The sequence below is a fragment of the Emydura macquarii genome, unplaced genomic scaffold (genome assembly GCF_026122565.2).
Source record: "Emydura macquarii macquarii isolate MOO-44397 ecotype Brisbane River unplaced genomic scaffold, CSIRO-AGI_Emac_v2 contig_1477, whole genome shotgun sequence".
Classification (NCBI taxonomy): Eukaryota; Metazoa; Chordata; order Testudines; family Chelidae; genus Emydura; species Emydura macquarii.
In genome coordinates this window covers 17,582,782-17,601,735 of record NW_027131614.1, presented here as the reverse complement: position 1 = coordinate 17,601,735, position 18,954 = coordinate 17,582,782, and the positions used below count along the sequence as shown (strand labels likewise).

At 41.9% G+C, this 18,954-nt stretch overlaps 1 protein-coding gene across 3 annotated transcripts in view; it reads right to left on the bottom strand.

Moving 5' to 3' along the window:
• The window catches only part of TOX (thymocyte selection associated high mobility group box), a 251,738-nt gene that overhangs the window by 27,068 nt on the left and 205,716 nt on the right, over nt 1–18,954 (bottom strand). For all 3 annotated transcript variants that reach the window (XM_067553725.1, XM_067553727.1, XM_067553726.1), the window contains exon 6: nt 1,553–1,633. In XM_067553725.1, the coding sequence (XP_067409826.1) occupies nt 1,553–1,633 (81 nt within the window). The remainder of the gene's footprint in view (nt 1–1,552; nt 1,634–18,954) is intronic.

The following is an 18,954-nucleotide window of genomic DNA, read 5'->3' as shown; positions in this document are numbered from 1 at the left end:
TACATGCTTCTTTCAAGTTCCATCACAACTAAATGCTTAAAAGTTAAGCAGATGCTTAAATCCCACTAAAGCCAATGGGACTTAAGCACATAATTAAGTGATTTCCTGAATAGGGATGGACTTAAACATGTGCTTAAGTACTTTCCTACACTGAATTCGAGCCTCGGACACCAATATTTCTTTAATTGAATTTTCTCTAACTGAACCTTCCTTAAAGAATGCCATGCAGCTATTTTTTGCCCTGAACAAGATTCAGAGTACAATTCTTGGTTTTACATATATTTATCTTAATAATCATATACAGTGGAACCCTGGCACAGTTCCACTGGTTCGAAAGAGTTCAATCCAAACATAGAGACTACCTCTAGAGCCATCAGTGTAGAAGAGGAATGATAGGGCATTTTCTACATGCTTTTAATAAATATATTGGCATATATGAGCTAGATTTCAAGTATATAAGACAACACAGGAAAGCTATGAATAATGTTACACTCGTGACTCAGAATTTAGCTACCAACACAAATTACATGAGGTCTGAACTTACAGGGGTAATATACTGAAAAACCTGAATGGGTGGTGAGATAATGTGGAAAGCAGCATGAAAGGTCTGGATGTTATTATCCATTAAATCTGTCTTTTGAAATGTCCCTAAAAAGACCATAAACATGTCATGAAACTAACAAAAAGTGCTTGCTGCTCAATCACATGTGCATATGCTTCAAGCATTGCCATCCTCACTCCTAACCTTTGTTCATAACCACTGGACACTCAAGTGCATCTAAACTTGATCTCATCAACACTTTGGATTCTGTGACACAGACACCAAAACGATCATCAACAATATGGTTCTGCAAACTGCCCTTTGATGTTTTACATCTGCATGTTGCAGTCATCTTACCTTTGTTTGAGGGTTTTAAGACCGAAGTTTACATTCTATCAGTTGTGAAATCATGGGCATCAAGAATGTCTCTATAAATCAGTATCAAAAGCTGCTGTTAACGGTGTACAGTGAGTCCTGTGACATGATGTTGTTCCAAAGCGAGTGATCCGTACTATGTCCTACACTGTGTTCATCTACTTCATCTGAGGCATGCACAAAGAAAGTTCTGTTTATCATGGGAATGTTTACATTGTGATACTGAGCATGATGGCTGCTGTACAGTGTCTGCAATTTAAAAGTCAGCACCTGCATTAAAAATGAGGTATTTTATATGTCACTGCTATATTCAGAAGAGAACATAACTGGTAATTGTGTAGTGCTGTGTGGCACCTGTTGGCAAATGTGATGCTTTCACTGATGGCCACTGTTTCTGTCATTTGTTTCATTGTGATTACAATCCCAGCCTGCCGATATTCTATGAGTAGGAATGGATGGGATGCAGCATGCCTATGTTGAGAGATACCTGTTTGTACTGAGCACTAGAACAGAGCATGGATATGATATGTATGAGGTGGTAATGAGCAACGATATTTGCACTAGGTATCATGGTGCTGAGCACCATACAAATATTGAACATGGTTTACAATCTGTCACAATATATAAGTGTGTTACCTTGGATACAAGGCTTGCTCTGTATGCGGCTAACTGCTTCAAATATTCCTTCTTAGCAGCTTCAGTTTTCTTTTTGTATACCTATAAAACAACAAAGACCATTAGTAAACAAATCTATTTCTGTTTCTATATACAATTCCAATTGTAGCCAATCTGTTTCATGCATCTTCAGAAATCCTTCTAATTAAACAGCCATTCCTTCCTCTCAAGATTTTTAAGGAGAGAAAGAATAAGTACAACACCAAGCATTTCAGAAATATTGCTCACACTAAAACAGCCCCTGTGCGTACAGAGTGATCTTGATATGTCTAACTGAACTGAGGACATTCCTGTTGGCATGATAGCTTCAATTGTTAAAGGGATGTTAAATTAGGGGTATAGTTCCAAACTGGACCAGTGGGAGGTACTCTTTTTAGTGGCTCCCATCTGGCAGACCAGCTGAACTTCTCTGGGAAATAGGAGAGTGGTTAGGTCCAGGACTGCTGAGCCGGGACGAAAAAAGGAAGAAGTGCGATGCAGAGGATAGTGAGGGACTTGGGGAGATATCAGCACCCTTCAGCATGACTGGGAGACTTTCTTTCATTATAAGGTAAACTGTGGGACTGTCAGAGAAGCCCAGTCCAACAGTCCAGAAGCAAATCAAGGCTCAGGAGAGGTCTGTGCAGAAAGAAGTTAAGGCGCCCTTAAGAAATTAATGTAAATCACTGTTCTAGTCTTGCTCCTCCAAATCTCTGATCAGCTTTTGAAGGGAGTGCACCTGTTCTTGTATATTCCTCTCAACCCACAATTCTGGATTCTGTAAGTAACACGAGCAAGTCTGTGCAACACAATAGCTTAAAGAGTTTTAAGATTCAGTTCAAATTTCTCCAAACTTCAGGACTGAAGGTTCTTTCCAGGGCTTGGCAGGACACCTAGACACCATGATAAGTGGAGCATTACATACAGATAGATACTTGGGAAGCTGGGCACCCTCCCAACTAATTTCTTTTCACTGTGCATGCTGAGGATGGGTTTTTAGACTACTTAAAAGAGACTTGCACTGTTACTAAACCCCCACCCAGTCTGATTAGTGCAGAGGATGGCAAAAGTAACTTAAAACAACTTTGAGATGTCCTCATAAATTCTGCAGGTGAGAAACACACACTACATTTCCTCTGCAGTAAGGTAAACTTTATGAAACTTTAAAGTGATCTTTTTTGATCCTTTTATTCTACAATAAGAGCATTCTTATAATGGAGAACACCTAGAAGCAGCAAACTGCACATATACAGGACAATACAATTCCAAAGTACAAAAATCAGAGCAATAGAACTGGGCTGGAAGGATCTGATGCTACATCATTTACCGGTATATAAAGATTATTCTTGTAAAATATCTTTTATTTCACTGAAACTTTGCTTTCAGAGAAAGAACAATCCTCTGATCTAGGCTGAGAAAACTCAGAAATTGCCTAAAAGGATTAAAGATTTTGCTTCCCAGGGAAGCATAAAATCATAATGGAAAAAAAGAAATCCTAGGATACCAACATTGTAAATATATAGACAAAGAGAAAAATGACTGTTTTTAGCAGTGTAACTGTGTGTGTGCACTCTTGTAATTTCTTCAGATTAGGATAAATATATGGTGTATGCTGAGCTCACATTGTTTTTCGAAGAACCGGTAACAAGTTGTTTTTAAGTTGTGATTGTTTGTGGTTAGTGGGCAAATGTATTGTTTTTTCAGAAAACGAAATGACAATTAGTTCACAATCTGTTCCCAGCTGCTAAAATGAATTAGCATGACCTACAGAACAAAGATGAATTCAAATTATACTGTTCATTTGAATACAGCTGCATCATTTTGCAGATTTTAAAACCACAACTGAGCACAATAACATCACATTCACAGAGTGAAGATCTTTAAAAGATCATGTAGGTGTTTTTCTCATGTTGTAGTCCTGCTTCAATTAATCAGAAGTCTTATTTTGCATTACATGAGCATCAACATTTTATGCAGTGTAGTTGTCGCCATGCTGGTCCCAGATTGTCAGAGAGATAAGAGGGTTAGGTAATTTTTTTTTTGGACCAACTTCTGTTGGTGAGAGAGACAAGCTTTTGAGTCACAAAAAGCTTTTCTGCCTTTCCCAAACCTGAAGAGCTTAAAAGCTTGTCTCTCTCACCAACAGAAGTTGGTCCAATAAAAGTTATTACTTCACCCACTTTGTCTCTTTAATATCAAAATTTTAAGCAGTCCTTCTGTGCCTGTATAGTCAAAGTATATGGAAAAGGTTCTCAAAGAGCTGGATTTCCTCCCCCTCCCCCCAAAAAAAAAAAAAAAAAAAAAAAAAAAAAAAACTGTGGCATACAACAAGGTAATCTCATTTTATAACATAAACCTAACAAGAGTTCTGTAAGTTTTGTACCCAAATATCACTACTGCTTATGCACTTAACTATATAATCTTCATTTAATTATTTCCCACCTATCTATCCACAGTATTCAGCATATACCACTTACATCATTTTTCATACCTACTTTTCTTAGGCATTCTCTCAACCTAGAAATAGCAGTGTAAATCCAAATGAACACAATTTTTTTTAAACTGACCCTGATATAGGATGTCACTATGAGTGTTGTGGTACACAACCTTTTGTATGTTATTCAGTGGCAGATTTATATGGTTGAGTTTCTCACCACAGCATGTCTCACTTCTTTTTTGTATCTTTCTCATCGTTTTTTGGGGGAATCCCATTCCAGATGATTTGCATGTAGTGCAGTTCTACTGTGCAATGGTTATTTGTTATAGTTCTTGAACATGATGGCTTGAGCTCTTACATTTGGGGAGGGGAGTGGGGGGGGGGGGGGCGGGTTTTTGGTCTTCTTCAAGAATCCCAATGTTTAGGTTATTTGTTAGTGGGTGGGTGATCCTGACTGTCGCAGTTCAGGGCAACTGCACCAGTATTTCCTCATAGGGGTCCTACCTAGGGCACTCACTCTCAATTTTCCAGCTCCCTAGCCATCGCCTTTCATTCCCGCCTGCTCAGGGCATTTCCAGGCACAGTCCCCTGCCTTCATTATATTAGCTACTGCAAAAGACAGTCAGTCTAACCAGACTTGCTTACTTTCCTTTCGGAGATGGTTAACAGTGTGAGTGCCCATAGTTATACTTATCACATTGCTCTTTTTATGCAAGCCAATTTTGTCCGTTAAGTAAAAGCAGTATAGAGAAAACATAGTAAAAACAACAAAAGAACCTACACACATGCTAATAAGCTTACCAGAGATCACCCTAACATGGGCGCTGATAGTTGCAGTCCTTCAGCACCCCCCTTAAGGAATCCTCTTTGTAATTTCAAGTTCATCACAGCTTCAGCTCAGAACAAGCACACGGTCTTATGGGGCCTCAGAAGGCCTAGTCCTTCCAATCCTTCCCCAAGTATTGGGGCTGTCTGTGGACCAGGTGTCCTGCCCACTTGGTGGATGAGGAAGAAGGCCCTGAGCCTGTTTAAAACCAGGCTATTTATCCAAAAATCCTTTCTTTGTCGGTCCCTGGATAATTCAGTTTGAACTTGTATATGCAAGCCTATCTAGAGGGATGGCTTCAAAGGCTGATAACCAGAGGAATTACATTAGCATCCCCCTCCTATTAGAGAAGTTACATACAATAACTCATACACAATTACATTTTGAATACAATTGATCCCAAAGGTATTAACCCTGATTCAATATGGTTTAACTTAATTCATTAAAGTTTATCATAATTCCATAATGTTTGTCCAGGCTATTGTCAGTCTGTCACACTGATACTGGCAGTTGAAATACTGATTGCTGATAGCTGCAACACTGATAGGGTTGGGGTGGACTTTCAACCCCAGGGAGGCTGGGAGTTGGCTGGTATAATTACTAATGATGAGATTTAGTGTGCAGGACATTTTTCCAGTTGAGAATGTAGATGACACTGGTGCCACCTCATAGTCCTGGGTTTTGGCATGGGCTTGTACACGGAATTTAAGCAGATGGGGAGACTAGGTGGGTGGCACTAGCATTTTTAGTGGTATGTGAAACAGGTATTAGCAAGCCAAGTGCCCTTCCCATCCTGTTTTGGCAGCTGCCCAGAACTTCTAGCCCTCAAGCTTAAATACATTGTTGTAATACATTTAATAAACTTGATGCCTTACAGACTTTTTAAATAGGCAAAAGGCTCGTGTCATCATTCAAGTGTGCCCGACAATGGTTTAAATTGTTCTGTGCACCACAGTTAAGATAGTGAGGAATTCTGAAACACATGCATTTTGAAATACATTAAAAATTGTCCTCAGTCTGAGAAGGAGATTTCTGTTCTTTTGCTTAAGAGCAATAAACGCTGTAGTTTAGTTATAACCTTATGTTGCCAAGATTTACTTTTATTTTTTAACACCTCCAAAACCACTTCTGAGGCTTATGTTCCTCTCTGAAATGAGTAAACGCTGGTGAACAACTAGCTTGGATAGCAGCACCTTTTTATAGAACCTGGCCATTTCTAACTTGTTTTTTAAATGAATGTGATAGTTAATTATCAATTGACTGTCATTCAGGCATCCAGGGTCCATTCTGATCCCACCAAAATTTTCTATCACATACAGTGATTTATTCTATATATTTTACACTTGGGTACGTTAGACATTAGCAGAAAAGACTGTATATGCATAATCAGCTTATTTAATCCTTTTTTAATCGCCTGCTTTTGATTGACATGCCCACAGCATTCTGGAACACTGCATTAACATTTTTTTTGTCTCTGAATGTCATGGCTGGATTGTGGCAGCCAGTCCTAGCAGCTGGAGCCAGAGTTCACAGTCATGAGACAGGAGTCAGCTGGGCCAGGAACCAGGAGATCAGAAGAAGGAGGCAAAGTGGAGATCAGAACCATCAGCTGGCAACCAGAGTCAGGCCAGGTCAGGATACCAGAGGGTCAGAGGCAGGAGCCAAACTGGAGATGAGGATCTGCATGTCAGATTCCAGGAGTCATGCTGAGTCGAGATTCCAGGCAATCAAATCAGAGGAGCAGGAAGCACAAGGCACACAGTACAGAGCAGGGTGAAGCCCCATTGTTCGGACAGCTTCCTATTCCTGCTGTGGCTTAAACAGAGCCAGTGGGCCAATCTGCCACTCTTGAGACTCTGCAAATTGGACATCAAGAGCAGACCCTCCTGCTGGGGCTAGGTTTCATGAGTCCCAGGTAAGCAGTTGTCAGCAGGCTGCCCGGTGGAGGGTTGGCGTGCAGCTGCTCCCATGAACCCTGCTATTCTAGGTTTGAGAGCTGAGGGTCCTGACATCACCCCCTCCCTTAGGGGTGTGCTCTGTGTGATGTGGGTCCAGACTTCTTATGGTGGCTCCTATGGAAGACCCGATCCACGGCGGGAGTGTGAAAGTTTTCAGTTGGCTTCCAAGTGTGTTCCTTTGGGCTGTACCTTTCCCAGTCAATCAAGTACCATAACCTGTGCTCTGCTTGATCTTAGAGTCGAGGACTTCATGAACAATATATTCCTCCGGACCTTGTATTTGCATGGGAGGAGCAGTGATCGGGCTCTATGAGGAAATGTGTTCTTGATATGTGGTTTTAGATGTGAGACATGGGATATGGGGTGGACCCTTAGGGTATGTCTACATACCAAAGACTTGGGCTTGCGGGGCTTGTGCTGCAGGGTTGTTTCATTGCTGTGTAGGCGTGGGACTTGCAGGGTCCTAGAACTTGGGCTCCAGCCTAAGCCTGCAAGTCTATGCAGCAATGAAACAACCCCGCAACCCAAGCCCCGCAAGCCGAGTGGACTGGCACGGGCCAGCCACGGGTTTTCTTTGCTGTGTAGACATACCCATAGGGATCAAGGAAGTTGGTGCTCAAAGTTGACTGGGTAACTTGTTGCAGAATCCAGAACAGGTCCAGAAACTAGTAGTCTAGTTTCTGGGAGGGTCTGTGTGGAAGTGTTTTATTGAAAGCCATACTTTTTGTCCTACAAAGTAGCAGGGCCCTGTTTATGTTTGTCCATGTGCCTTCTGTAGTCCTCCTTTTCAAGGTGTCCCTTCATGTCCTGTTGGATGTGATGGATTTGTGGTACTAGGTCCAAAGCAGATGGGTTAGGGAGGATGTGGCTAGTTGTGGGTGAAATCAGGGGTGGTACCCATAGTTGATAAAGAAGAGCTTGTGGATGTGTGGTCTGCATTATTGTATGAGAACTCTAAATATGGTAAAAAAGAAGACCAGTCATGATGTAGCATCGTAAGTATTGTTTGAAGATCTGGTTGATTCTTTCCATGTGGCCGTTTGTAGGCAGAGGACAACTGCATGTGGACTCCTAATAAATGTAGAGCCTCATGCAGAAGCAGGCAGTAAACTATGGCTCCCAGTTAGAGGTGACATGATCCGGGAGGTCAGGAAGATGAACTATTTTTTTCCCAGAGTGAGGCAGATTCCTCCACGAAGGGTAAGCCTGTATAGGAAATGAAGTGAGCCATCTTAGAAAAATGATCTACCATGGTAAGGATGGTTATGAAACCACGAGATTCTGGTAGTTCTACCACAAAGTCCAAGGATATGATTTCCCAGGGCTCAGATGGGGTGTCCAGAACTTGGATGAGACTGCAGGATTTCTGGCAAGGGATCTTGGTGTGGACACAAACCTGGCAGAAAGCTACAAAGGTCTTTATCGTGGGGTGCATTTGGGACTACCAGAAGAAATGGAACATTAATCATTGGTTTTATATCGCACAAAGTGTTCTGCCAAGGTGGAGTCGTGGTACAGTTGAAGACCCACCACCCTTGCAGGTCCTGAGGAAACACAGATGCGGTCCTTTCTGAATGAGATCCCCTGCTGGGTGTCATGTGGTTCTTGGTTGATAATGACCAGGAGTGGAATTCTTCTCATCAGGTGGAATTCTGTGTCCAGAGGCAGAGCAGATGAGCGTGAGTAGGTCCTGGCAGCATACTGCATTAAGGAAACTTTGGGACTTCAGAGTATGGGCTGGTTTCAGACTAAAGCCTTGTGGTTTGGAGCTATATCTTTGGGACAAGGCATTGGCCTTGATATTTCTGGATCCAGGGTGTTAGGTCAAGGTAAAGTTTATCTGGGAAAAAATAGGTCCTATTGGAACTGTTGTTGGTTTAGGGCCCTAGCCCTATGCAGTTACTCCAGGTTCTTGGACCAGATGATGAGGCCTTCCAGGTAGTGTCGCCACTCTTCAAAGGCAGTCAGTTGCCAGTAGCTCCTTGTCAAATATCTCATAGTTTCACTCAGCAGAAGTAAACTTCCTTGTGTAGTAGGCGATGGGGAGCAGTACTTGCTCAGGTCTATGCTTTTGGGAGAGGACTGCCCCAATTGCTGAACTAGAGGTGTCGACAGAATTCTGATGGGAAAGTGACCTGCTCTCACCAGTGAACAAGGAGATCATGAAGGGTCATCCAGGAGATGCAAAGTAGCAGGGGAAAATGCTGGAAATGGATCATGCTGAATTGTATAATTTCTCTGTGTCCCTGAATAACAGGCTCCATGGAGACAGCCTCACAACTGGAACCGAAGATAGTAGGGAGCTGTCAATAGTTTCAGTCATGATGGGCATGGCCTTGTGTAGCAGGGGAACCTGTAGGCTCCGAGCTGTAGAGGCATCCATAAACTTGCCTCCCGCTCTTGAATCAATGAGGGCCTGTTGGAGGGGAATCCATCAGGGTTTCCTCAGGATGCATAGCTGGATAGGAACCTGCCAATGAGGAGCCCCTAAATGGGTGTCTCAGTGAGGACTAAGGTGGTGGGAAGTTCTCTTCTCTCAAGGCTGAGGCACTGTGCCTGGATCCAAGCTTCTTGGTGTTCACACTGGGTAGGCTGAGATGACAAGGCCAGGTTCACTTCAGTAGAAACACAGGTGGTCCTGACAACACCGTTCCTTTTCTTCAGGTGTGAGGCACTGATGAGTCAGATCAGTTTGTGTCGGTTCGGTGGGTAATAAAAAGAAAGTGAAGTCCCAGTATGCAGACAGGGTAGGCTGTAGGGGACCTCCTTTCTCCTCCTTCACTCTCACAGCTGATTACCTGTCTGGATGCTGAGGTACACAAGGGCATCTAGGCTTGTAAGTATCTGCGTGGGCCAATTAGTCTTTGATTTCATCCCACAAGCTCCACCAGAACTGATACAGCTGCACTGCTTTGTTTGACTCTGTATCTGAGGTAAAGGGGTGAAAGTGTGCTGCACAGGAAGCCACTGTGCTTTCTCCCTGCTGAAGTCTCCTCAGGGTGGCCTTGGCCATTCCAGCTTGATGTGTGTCACTGGAGATGGTTGACATCGATTGGAGAAATTTATCCCAGTATGACAGCTCTGGGAATATGGCCTTCCAGCACACCTCCTGTCAGCAAGCTAATTACAAGGTCATTCTGGCCCAGTCAAAGACAGATTTTGGGATGCATCAGAAATAGAAGGTGGTATTGCTTCATGAAACCTCAGAATCACCAGCGGGTCCTGTCAAACCATTTGTACCATGGTATTGCTGGCCCCTGCTCAGGGCACGATGCTGCAGGCCGTGTTTTGCAGCACGGGGTTCTTGGCGTTGAGCTGTCTCACTTGCTCTTTCAGAGCCAAAGTCCACGGTCACAAGATAGGAGTCAAGAGTCAGCTAGGTCAGTACACCGGGAGGTCAGACACAGGAGACAAACTGCAGATAGAACTGCAAATTGGCAACCAGAGTCAGGCCGACTCAGGACACCAGCAGACGGAGGCAGGAGACAAACTGGAGGTCAAACACCACAAAGTCAGATGCCAGGAGTCATGCTGGGCTGGGATGGCAGGAAGTCAAGCTAGGGGGGCAGGAGCAAGACCAGGAAGCACAAGGCACACAGGCCAGAGCAGGGTGGATCCCAGTTGTTCAGGCAGCTTCACGTTCCTGCTGCTGGCTTGAGTAGGGCCAGTGGGCGAATCAGCCACTCTGGGACTCTACCAATCAGACCACAGGAGCAGAGCCTCATGCTGGGGCTGGGCGTTTCATGGGTTCCAAGTAAGCAAGTGTCAGCAGGCTGTCAGGTGAGTGCTGGCAGGAGGCTGCTCCCATGAACCTTGCGGGCCCAGGTTCTTAGTTTATTATTGATTCAGATTTGTAAAATGTGCCTAGTAGGAGATGTATGTGCATTATTTAATAAGACTCCCAAACACTGGAAAAGACGTTCTCCAAAATATACAAGCACCAACCCTTCCCAGTGCCTTCAGGCAAGAAAGATGGGTTTTCAACTATGCCACAGGGGGAAATGAATGTCAGAGTCCAGGGCTGTCCACTGACAATGTCCTGGTATCGGCTGCCAGAGAGTTACATTTAGGAATTGTTATTTCAAATTTCCTTAGCTGACCACAACAATTGACCACCACTGTGGATGTGGCTTACGTTGAAGGTTGAACTACTTTTATTAATGGTGATGCATATCTTCTGGTTGAACTTTTGCCCCTAAATTTCATTTGGAGATGGATGGGTTGTGGGATGCATGGCTAGCCACAAGTATTCCATAAATACCTGACCTACCAAATAAAAAACACAACCCAGTATCTGGACTGCTATGTTATGATGGCACCTTCTGGTCACAACATGCTTTACGTATCTAGTTCCTGTTTACTCTTTGTGTTTTTAGATCATAAGCTTCTTGAGGAAAGGTCCATATCTTTGTTCTTCTGTGTTTTATACAATGTTGAGCACACAGTCTACCCTGAACAAACAAATCAGAAGTACCCTGAGCCAATATTTTCACTGGCATCTCTTCTGTATGAAATTCCTCAGAGAGCAATACTTTCCGGAATGGTATCACCACTTCATACTGTATTGAGTGACACAGTATGTGCAGTGACACTAGTCTGGCCTATGTGGCATGTGTCCTCATTACTTAAAGGGACCAGGTCTCTCCCTATATATCACGATGGGAATCAAAACCAGCAAGATGCTTTTAGATGCTTCAAGACAAGTCCCTAGTTTTGAATAGCTGGGGCTGGTGGAAGGGTGTCCACAGATGCTACTGTTACGGGGAGGGGTGGGGTCGATATTTCCAGCTCAGAGACTGATCTCTGGAATTTGTTTCTCATGTTGGTTTGACAAAGTTTGAGTCTTTTGACTTTCAGGGGTCAATATAAGCCTAATTTATTACCCCAGTCTTTATTTTCTCAGTCTGTGCCTGAATGGTTGGTGCATTGGAGAAGACTTTTTGGTTTACCTCGTGGGAGTCTCCTCAGAGCTGACAACAGTGAGCCTGTTATGTATTTTGTTTCTAAATTATGTCAAGGTGCCTAGAAAATTTCTGATGGACACTGTGGGAGATATTTGGAACCCCACTGTGATATCTTGGGGACCACTGTATTAATTGTATGAATGGCTTATGTATGATTGCATTCTACTCCATGGGGGAGCGTTACTACAGCTCCACCAGGAACTTAAAACAGAGTGAGGGTGATTGCCTTTGAGATTGTAAACACCTCCAAAGAGGTAACACTCCATGGGAAGGCTTGCATAGACTGGTTCAAACTGGGTTTTCCAGAGACCAATAGCCAAAGAAAAGGCTTTTGGTATAAAACGCTGAGTTTAAACAGACTCAGGGTCTTCCTTCTCAGAGTATGTCTACACTGCAACATAAGCCCATGCTTGAGCCTGGGTTCAAATCTACGCCCCCTTGTGTCTACACTGCAATTGCACTAACCCAGGGCTCATACCCAGGTTCCTAGGACCTTGCAGGACTGGAGGGTCTGAGCTCAAGTTAAACTGGGACCCGGGTATAAGCCCAATTGATTTGCAGCGTACATGCAGCCCGACTTGACTCAGGCCCAGGAGTCAGCTGGAAGTATCCCACAATTCCATGGGACAACTTCCTTAATCCTCTCCATTTGAACAAACTGCAATCCACTCTCTTGAAAATGAAGGCCACCCCTCTTTGCAAATGGCAGCAGCTCAAGTCAGCATTAACCAATCTGCAAGCGCATTGTCAGAGAGCCTCCTGGGTTTTCAGTGGAGAGTGAACTGAACAAGCCTTTTGCAAAGCAAGCTGATAACGTTCAGGATCGGCAGTAGTTTTCCCTCAGTGCACCACGGTTCTAGGGCCAGAACAGCCACATTTCAGAAGGGGGGTGCTTGGGACTGTGGGATATAGTTACTTTGACTTGGGTCTGTACACTGCAGTGTGGACGCCAGAGCCCTGCATTTGAGCATGGATTAAAATACAATATAGATGCTCAAGCCCAGGGTTCTCTAACACATGTTAGCTGACTCAAATCTCACTAACCCTGGGTTTACACTGCAGTGTAGACACACCTTGAGTGAGGGAAGGAACAGTACATTCTGTCCATAGGAGGGCCCCAATCCTGCTGAAAGATTAGCTCGACTCCTACCAGAGCCCATAAGACTGAGGGCAATTCATGGTATGTTGAGAGTATGTGTGTAGGACCTGTTATTGTTTTGTGTATATTGTCTTTGTAATGCTTTTGCCCTAAGAATAAATGTAGTTTATGTTGTAAAGGCTGGTTGGTACCTAGTATTCACTGTTGTAACCTCTGGAAAAAGGTTAAACACAAAGGCTGAACCCTGGTCAGACCTGCTGGGGAAATCACAATGAAGTACAGAGGGACTGCACGCCTAAACTCCCAGTCTGGGGGGATAGAGACATGGGTCTCCATCTGAGAGAGGGCGAGGAAGCCTGGAACCTTTAATTGGATGCCTTTGGGAAAGACCAAGGTGGGGGGGAGATGGGGAGACTATCAAATTTTCAGTTAACCTTACACTGTGACAGACACATTCCATATATCTAAAAAAATAAGTGCTATCTGTGAAAGTAGTAATTCTAGGAGCCACGTCACCCCCTCAGAGTTATTTGCATGATGGATGAAGTGAGGTTACCTATGGAAGTACCGTTTTCAAAGACTGAGCTTACAAGAGCGACGTCAGGCAAAACACTACTGTGCTGATGTCCAGATTTAAGTCCAACCTCCAAATCTCCATCTCTGGCACTGCTGCACGGGTTCCTTCATGCTCAGAGAAAGCTGAAAGTTTGCCAAAGTGGGGCCAGTGTCCAGGTTTAATGTTTTCATTTTGCAGTAGCAGCGATGCCCAGAACTATAAGAATTCCACTACGACATAGCTGTCATATAAACAATGCACAGCTCTCAGTAACGGCTAGTGAAATATGCCACCACTTGACTTTTAATCTGGGTACAAACTAACTGAAAGAGGCCAAGGGCTAGCTCTGCAGTCAGCAGTCTCTTAGACTACCTAGTATGACAATGACACTGAGGATATATTAGAAGCTTGGAGAAAAGGATTCAGTCTTTCTGGCATGCAAGGTTAAGGTCACAGGCGAAATTCAGCTCTAGCATTAACTGGGTTCAACTCAATTGATTTCACTGTAGCTACTTAGGCCAGAGCTAAATTTGACCTCATGAGCCTGAAGCTAGCAGTTTATACGGTGAGATGGTTTTAAATCAAATGCAAGTTTTGGATAACACCCCCACCCACAAACACTAACACAGACATTCAATGTGTGATTTACGTGGTAATTACTTGTACTCATCTGTACTCTGCAAAGCTGGATCTAAACCCAAATGGATGACAATTAGTCAGATTAAATCTGGCTGAGTACACAAATGATTTGTGTATGACTCCCATGGACCTTTAGTCTAGAGAACGGAGGGAGAGGGGGAAGGATGAAGAGGAAATCATGATTATTATTTATACTGCAGTAGCACTTAGAAGCCTAGGTTCCATTGGGCTAGGCATGTTACAAACACTTAATAAGAAACAATCTCAGCCCCACAGGTACATATAGGATTTATTTAGTAGCTGTGTCTGTTGCATGTATCCCTGGTGTGGAGGGCTATTCTCTCCATCACTTTAGCAGTCCAGTGAGGCTGCAGAAAGAAAAGGCTCTCAAGGCAGGCTGGAAGGGACACCAGAAGATCCATAAATATACTGACTGAGTAGTCTTATCATCCCATATAGAAGGTGTTCAACAGTTACTATCCTGATGTATGTGGGTTGGGGGTGAATTCCATCTTCCCAACCCCAGGCTGGAACTCAGTACAAATCTTGTTTACTCCACCTTTGTGTGAGATGGATTGATTTAATCTGCAAGAAATTTTGTGAAAAAATTCACTGCAAAGTTGCAGTATTTCATCCTGCCCACTTCTGAAGTTAGTGACAAAACTATGCGCATCAATGGAAGCAAAATCTGGCCCTTGCAGAAATTATTAGCCTGCGAATCACGTGTGGCATTTTGATACCTTAACAACATACATATATATACTTTATTGACCTACTTGTGTTCCAGTTCATTAAGCCCAGCTGTTCTCAGAGGAGGAGAAAAAGAGCAGAAAGCAATGGGAAGAGGGATCCAACGGATTAAAACAAACTGAAGTAGTTGTTTTAAATGCCTCATGTGTTTATCTAGCACTTTCAAGGGAAGAAGCAGTTTTATTACAGAAATATACCAGTAAAACATGGGTTTCTCTAACAGAAACAGGGTGAAACCAATGATAAAAGCCTCTTTGCTGTTATAAATAGGGAGGGAGAAGCAGTTTAAGCTCGGCTGATAGCAAATGGAGGAAAACACTCCCTTCCTTCTTATCAGCCATTCAACATCTCAACAGTGAGGTAGTTTTTAATGTGGCTGTTTCTGAATATATTGTATTTCTGAATACACAATGGCAGAAGGTACACAATGATTTGTCTCTACTTCCTATTCTCATTTACAGAATACAGTAAAGAAAAAGATGAAAACCTAACTATATGTTATCCATAAACCTGATGATATATTTCAATAATTTTGTGCTCCGCTTAAAAGTGTTCTATATTTATTCTTTGGAGACTGCTTTAGAAATGCATTGTTGGTTTAAAAAGTAAAGGTTGCTGAAAGGGAACTTTAGTATGTGACATGAAAGTAGGGGAGCAAAAAAGAACAACTCAACTGGATACGCTCTTTCTCACTGCATATGTAGAGGCTTTACTTCATAAGCATCTAATAATGAATAAAATGTGAATAAATGTTTTGAAAATGTAACTGCATATTCTCACTTGAAAATCTGTTCTCAATTTATACTATTTCAACAACCATACAAGGCCTTGCCAGAAAAACACCATGTAAACTCTAAAATGCTAGAGGCAGATCCTCAGCTGGTGCAAATTGTCACAGCTTTGATGAAGTCAGTGCAGCTGTAGCAATTTACCTTACCTGAGGATCTGTCCTGCAATTTGAAAGATACAAAGAGGGTTAGGTGTCCAGTGCCTAACTCCCTTTGTGCCTTTGAAAAATCTCTCCCCTAGATTACTTTTAACACATATATATGATCAGATTATGTCCAGTTTACTCTTTAAAAGGGTGTCCTGCAGGAATTTCAAATGGTGCAATGCCTCCCAGAATTCCTCTTGAGATGATGCAGGGAGTTCCCCTTTTTTAATGCCCCGCCCCTCCCCCCCCCTTCAAAGCACATTTGAGCCCAGAGTAACTTGAAAAATCAGCAGTGTTTGGTTGTATCAAAGTGAACTTAATGTAGAAAAATTTCAGCAGGCACCATTTTCCATTTGTAAAATGCCAGCATTTTAAAAGTTAAATATTGGACACAATAACTTTTAAAGACATTTCAGAATTACCAGATTCATCCCTGAATTAGCTAGTTGTCTATTTTTATTACACACTTAAAAAGCTATGATCAAAAGGGAAAGTTTAAAAAAATTGCTGGTTTTCTTTTTTGTTTAACATGTGTACCAGAATCAGTCTGGGTTATTTTTAGTGGCCAAGATAAAAAGCTTGAGGTTTATAATGAAAATGCTTACAGCACCACCAATGTTGACACTAATACGGAGAGACTTCAATTTACTTAAGTATTGGTAACATACAATCCAAGTTCCATCAGACGATAAAGAATAAACTGCTGCATTTATCTAGTGGGTGTTTGAGTACCAATGAGGAGTAAATGATTTGATTTTGTGGGCTCAAAGGATTTGTCAGCTGCCTCATAAGTATAATTCTGGCTCTTCATATTCCTGCTGCTTCTAATTTAGCAGGACAGGCTCATAATTGAAGCAAATTAACTATTTACACTTGTCACTTCTACCAGGGGAAGAGGACACATCAGCAGGAAAGAATGAGTGGGAAATTAAATTCTTCCCACTTGTGTCAGATCTGCCCTTATATAAACACATTAACAGTAATTTCATGAGGCGTCAAACATAGGAATAAATACTGAGGGATAAAATAATGAGGTGTTGTTATTGAGCTGAACTGTTGCAACTAATATTACCGTGTATGAATTATGCAGCCTGAAAGAAGGCATATGTTATAGCACTCAAAGAGTTGCTTTGCATGTGCTATCTGATCATTAAGCTTTGGGTCCCTAGATAAATCCATCCTTCTTCTTGCTGCAAGGGCCTGTGCAACACTTAAGTAAAGACAGACATATGCACACATTATAATCTGTAAATAATGGACCAAAGTCATTCCTGGTAGAACTTCAGTGAGTCAGTGGAGTTACACCAGAGATCATCTTTCCATACTACATTCATTTCTACTTTTAGTATAATAGCATGCTTATTTAGGTCTTTGGCAGAAGCTTTAAAGTCACTTACTCTAATGTAAACAAGAACATTTTGTTTGTAATTTGCTAAATCTATTACAGCCTTTCTGGGTCTCCAATTAGAAGCTTAAGGTTCATTTAGTACATTTACATCTGGTTCTGATTTAAAATGACTTTCCTTTTTCACTTAAGAACAGAAAATGACCTAAGCAGCCTTTTTACTGAATTTGAACCAACCTTCTATCTGAAAGTCAGAGAGGCTCAACTATTTAGTATGCCTAACTTTGCTCTCTAGGGGCCTTTTTTCTCCCCTTTGTAGTAAATTTATGTGCACAGGGCAATAATGTACAGAAATCAGCTCCAAAAATAGGATGCACAAGAGCATACCATTTATTCAGGAGAAAAAAAGTTTGTAGTAAAAAGAAGAAGGCAGAAAAACCACTGAACACCACTGAAAATTGTGAATGCTATATCGAGGAAGATGTGTACTGATTTATTACTGCTAGAGCTGATTTTGTTGGAATTTTTAGTAAACAAAACCCCAGATATTCTTTCAAAAAATGTAAATGAAAAATGGGGGGGAAATTAGAACCCCCGCACTTTTGATCAGCTTTAGTTACTGTACAGGAGGGAGTATTTTGGAAGAGGCTACAGGGTATACAAAAATGTGCAGCAAACATTTGGAAGCCCTTTCCAGTCAGAGACACACACACACTCTCTCTCTCTTTGCAGATGGCCCCAGCATGCTTAGAAATCCATGGAAACAGTTACAATATGGGACACTGATGTGCAGATATTTGCACACAGCAAGGGAATAGTAGGAGTATTTTGCTACTTATTTTCTGTAGTAAGTTATGTTGTGTTTCCTGGGTAGCATGGTCATAATGTGCTGTGTTTTTTAAGCACAGGTCTCACAGATTTCAGTGAGAAGTCCAGTTCAAAAAGTAATGACATCAGTCTGGTTTGTTGTACTTTGTTTTTTCCTGACTCCTTCCACATTTCCTCAGATCACATTTCTTCTCAGTTTTTGTAGTTTGAAAAACCTTTCTATATCTTTCTACAAACCTTTTTAGTGCTCTAATCTAGTATGGTATCCCAACAACTAGGTTTGGGCTGGCACTGAGTTCTTAAACAGGGTTTGTATCAAGCTCTGACAGCTTTATTCATTCCATGGTGTTCAAACCAAATCATTTTTTTTATAGCAAATGAAACTGTGATCTGTGTCATGATTTACTTGATCCAACTGCCATTAAAGTCAATAGAAAGACTCCTATAGATTTCAATGGAAGCTGCATCAGGTCAGAATATAGAGAAGATTTAATGTATACATATTTTAAAAGATGTGATATAGCTGAGCTGCTATTTTTCCTTCTCAGTAGTTGCCAGATAGTAGAAAAATAATTAACCAAAAAATCACATCAGTACTTTTTAACCTTATTTTCTCCACCTGATTTTCGTTTTACAACTTACTGTATGTTGTACTTTGCTTACTGATTAATTTAAATTTAAGACAATAGAAAGGAATTCCAATTCAGGAAAGAGTAATAATTCTATTTAAATTCCTGAATAATCATCAATTTCCAAAGCATAAAATCCCAAAGCTTTATGATTACTGAATTGAAAGCATAATTCATAAATAAAGTAAGTATTCCTATCAGAAACTCACACTTCTTTATTTTAATTTCTTTTTGAGATTCTTTCTACAGGATCTTCATGGAAGCCAAACTCCGTATAGCATGTAATGCCTTGGTTTTTTAGAACCCAATTTTCCTACCAGAGCCCACTGATTTTGTGACAGTTGTATTACAGTTTGTGACTTGTATCCTGAGACTGGAGAATTTGGCCCTTAAAATACAGAAGATCTAGCATTCTAGGG